This window comes from Cenococcum geophilum (genome assembly GCF_001692895.1).
Source record: "Cenococcum geophilum 1.58 unplaced genomic scaffold K441scaffold_3, whole genome shotgun sequence".
NCBI classification, from domain to species: Eukaryota; Fungi; Ascomycota; class Dothideomycetes; order Gloniales; family Gloniaceae; genus Cenococcum; species Cenococcum geophilum.
The window spans coordinates 626747-631066 of NW_027137561.1; the positions used below are offsets into that span (position 1 = coordinate 626747).

Genomic DNA, 4320 nt, shown 5'->3' on the forward strand with positions numbered 1-4320 from the left:
GTGAATTAGAAGGTAAAGTGGCAAAAGCTAGTTCTTAAGAAGGTAAAAGAGCTTTAGGAGTCCTATTAGGAAAAAAGCCCTTTCCCTCTTATTTCTTTATATAAAAGGAAGTCTACTTAAAGTAAAGATCTTAATATGTTTAATTAGATTGCTTAGGACCTAGGAAAGTATACTTAATTAGTAAGTTAGGATAAGTATAAAGACTATTTTAATAGAGAACTATATAATATTGGAAAATTTTCTACTCTTAAATAGTAGTATTAAGATTAACAAAGAAAGCGTTAGCTAAGGTTATCGTTTATAGCAATTAATATTTTATTAATTCTAGCTATAAGCGATGTATTAAAGCGAGCCTTTTTAGGAGGGCGTCGTATAATTTTATGGGAAATGGTACAGCTAGGGGCTAAAAATATTAAAAGAGTAGAGTGTTTAAAACATTGTAAACGGAGTAGTATTATAAAGGATAAGCTTAGAATAGAGCCCAAGGTATAAGCCGATTAATACTATTACGGTATAGGCAGAAAACGGCGGATTGTAGTAGAACTTGGTAGATAGTTGCGGTGGAACTTAGTAGATAGTTACGGTGGAACTAGTAAAACTTAGTGGACAGTTAGGGTAGAACTCAGTAGACAGTTAGGGTGGAACTCAGTGGATAGTTGCGGTGGAATTTAGTAGACAGTTGCAGTGGAATTCGGTAGACAGTTATAGTGGAATTCGGTAGACAGTTACAGTAGAACTCGGTAGACAGTTATAGTAGAACTTAGTAAATAGCTACAGTGGAACTTAGTAGGTAGCTATAGTTATATAACTAAAAGATTGTATAAAACTTTAAGCGGCGCTGCTTATCTTTTTCTCCTTTACTTTCTCTGGCTTTAGATCTTCGTTAATAAATAATCCAATTATATAGGCTTGCATGCATCCTCTTTGCTATACTTATACCTAAATTAACTAAATCGCTAATAAATACTAAGCATTATTAACAGATTTGGTAATAAGTAAGCTAAGTAGGCTTAGGACTAAGCTTAAAGCCGTATAAGTGCTATAGAGTGGTAAAAGCTTAAGTATAAGGTTATTAATATAGTCTATAGTATTATGCAAGGTATTTATATTAACCCGTGTACGGCTTTAAGCTTAGTCTTAAGCCGCTAAGCTTGCTTATTATTAACTCTAATTATTAATAAGAAAAGTTATTAATACTAATTAGTATTATAAAGAATGAGCTTAAGATAGAGTCCAAAGCGTTATACGGTAAATACTAAGCATTGTTAACAAGCGTTATTAATATTAATTAATATCAACGTTTAATAAGCAATATTGATTAAAGCCTTATTAACTTATTAACAACTACACTATTTGGCCTATTGTTGTTCTGCGCGATAGTTCTTTACAAAGTGCCTTTAGAGCCGCTACTAGCATAATCCGGATAATTTAAAAGAGGATAAAGCTAAGCTAGAATAGAAAGCTTTTAAAGATAGATCCGATCTCGTGTGCTTATAACCTTACTTAGTATTATATCCTTTGTCTATAAAGGGTAGTACTAACTTCCTTTACCGCCGGATGTCTTAGATCTCGTTTCCATCTAATTAATTGGCCTTTAGCCACCCGTCTCTGCGTCTTTAATAAAGGTCTGGCTATGCTTAGTAGTAGATCTTAGTAACTCTAACCACCAGTTAAAATTGTCTAATTAGCTTACTAGTTTGCCTAACGTCCTTATATATAACTTTTTAAGACTATCTAGCCCATACTCTTTTACCTCTTATTGCTACTCTTTAGCCTATACGTTAAGTCTAGCTGTTCTATCTTTTTCCGGTACTGCCTAGTTCCCCTTACTATTTAATATTACCTAGTTTTCTTTTACTATCTTATCTATCTAGTTAGCGGTTCTTCTATAGCTATAATATATTCCTATATATCTTTTATATATATAGCACTAGACTTCTAATCTAAAGAGCTTGCCGTTATTACTATATGGAATGCCATAAAATATATAGGAGGGTATGGCCTCTCTAAGATGGAAAAGTTATAGTGCTATTTATCTGTTTGTGTCACGGAGTAAGTATAAGCGGCGATAATATATAGTAAGGTAGATATTATTAAGCTATATATATAAACTGCGTAAGAAGTTAAGACGTTATATAAGGAAAGAAGGTAGGAAATAGAAAGAAAGGGTATATATTATAGACTTAGTTGCTTAGTTAATATATATATATAGCAGAATAGGATTTAGGTGGTAGTCCTAGCAGAACTTAGCAGGATTTAGTAGAACTTAGTAGAACTTAGTGGAAGATAGTAAAATACGGCAAATTGCCGTCAGATTACCGCAGATTACTATTAGATTGCCGTCTTATGGTCAATCTCTAGTTGCTAAGTTAGTAGAAATAGGTAGATGTGTATAAGGTATTACAGGGGTGTCTTATAATAGGTAGTTAAAGAGTATATAGTTTATATACCGCTAGTACGTAGCCAGTCTATTAGTTAGTCTAAAAAGGAGTACCTTATATTTATATATTCTATAACAGGTCTAAAATATAGTAAGATTCTTAGACCTAGGGGCTATTTTAATTTAGTAGAAGGCCTATTAGATATTAAGCTTTATAAAGACCTTAGCTCTACTTATTCGGGCTAGAGTCTTATTAAGTAGGGGTAGTGGATAGCGGTCCTTGCGGGTTATATTATTTAGCTTATAGTAGTTAATGCAGAAGCGGAGTCCTTTATTTGGCTTTTTGATAAAGAAAATAGGTAAGGTAAAAGGGGCTTAGCTAGGCTTAATAAAGCCCTTATTTAGGTTATTAATAAAATACTACTTTATAGCCTATAATTTAGTAATAGACTGCTTATAGAGGGGGCTAAAGCTAAGGGTGTTTTCCTTACCCTGTTTAATCTTAATCTTATAGTTATAGGGTTAGTAAAGTAGAAGTATATTAGATACTGCTTTAAAGAATATATTTTTTATTTTCTAGTGTTAATAGGGCAGCTTTTATTCTACTAGTTTCTTATCTATAAGCTCAGCTTTTGGTCCGCCATACTTACCTTCCTTTTCCTTAATTATTTAATTAATTTTGTATAAGCTAGTTGTAAAGGCAATAGTATTAAGCTAAACCAAGTTCTAGTAGAATCCTATAGCACTAATATAGTATATATTAACTGGTGAGAGGTCCGCTGGTTTCTTTACGGATATTTATTAGGTTGTATTTTACGGTATAGGGTTTATAGTCTTCCTTAGCTTACGTTCCATTTTCCGTAAGTTATCTTTCCTATTTATTAGTTTAGTATAGCGTCTAATATTCCTAGCTTTCCTTTATAGCTGCGTAGGGCCTAAGTCCTCTATAGTTAGCTTAGCTAAGTTACTACTAGCTTCCTAGGTCTTTAGTATAGGTAGTATAATATAGCTAGTTTAGGGGCGGCGTAGTATACGGATTTATTGCGGGTTAAGCTATATATCTTTCTTAAAGGCCTAGTCCCTACGTATAGTATCTACCTAGTAAATAGTATTAATCTAGGGCCGTATAAGGTTTTTTAATATAATACTAATTTCTTTTATAAAAGAAGGGGTTAAGGATAGGATTTTAGGCTAGATAAGCCGCCTACTCCATATATTAGGCTATAAGCCTAAATAAGCTAGCTATTTTTCTTTTTAAGATTATATTATAGCTTCCTAGGTCCGTAATAAGGAAGGGGATATTATATTACCTTCGTCTATTAATATAGAGGTAAATCTATAAGATGGTTATAATAGGTGGCCCTATCTACCTATTATACCCATAAATAGAAATTAGTTTAGGTGGTTCTTTAATAGGTGCATTTAAAAAGTTAGCTAGCTTTATAGCATACTAGGTATCTATTAAGGTAAAGGTATTTACTCTAGAGTTAGCTAAAGCAGAGGTTAAAACTTAATATCTATTATGGAATAAAGTATAAGGGATAGTGTAGCTTCTTTTACTAACTAGCCGATCTAGATTAATATATAATATATTAATCCCTTTTAACCTTAGAGAGAAGTCTTCCTCTAGGGTTCCTTTTTTTTTTTTAACTTTATGCTATCTTCCTAAATTAATAGGACCTCGTTTACTTTTACGTTTATTAGGTAATCCCTTATATAGTAGCTTTTCTAATTATAAGAAAAGCACTAAGGGCTTATATACGGGGGTTGCTATATATAGGCCAAGTATTTGCTAGACCTATAGTAGGACTAGTTATATAGCTAGCTGCTAAATTAGCGGTAGGCTATATAGATAGTGCTATAGGGGTTACTAATTATACTGGGATATTATAGGCTGTTCTTATAATACTTATAGTCTAATTTAAAGGGTTTCTGGCTTT

At 32.4% G+C, this 4320-nt stretch overlaps 1 protein-coding gene across 1 annotated transcript; it reads left to right on the forward strand.

The window, feature by feature from the left end:
* Window positions 1-288: 288 nt before the first annotated feature.
* K441DRAFT_536423 (uncharacterized protein) lies at window positions 289-492 on the forward strand (the record flags this gene model as incomplete). The annotated part of the gene is made up of 1 exon (XM_067642413.1): window positions 289-492. A coding segment is annotated over one exon (204 nt), but the record flags the coding sequence as incomplete, so codon positions are not given.
* Window positions 493-4320: the final 3828 nt, after the last annotated feature.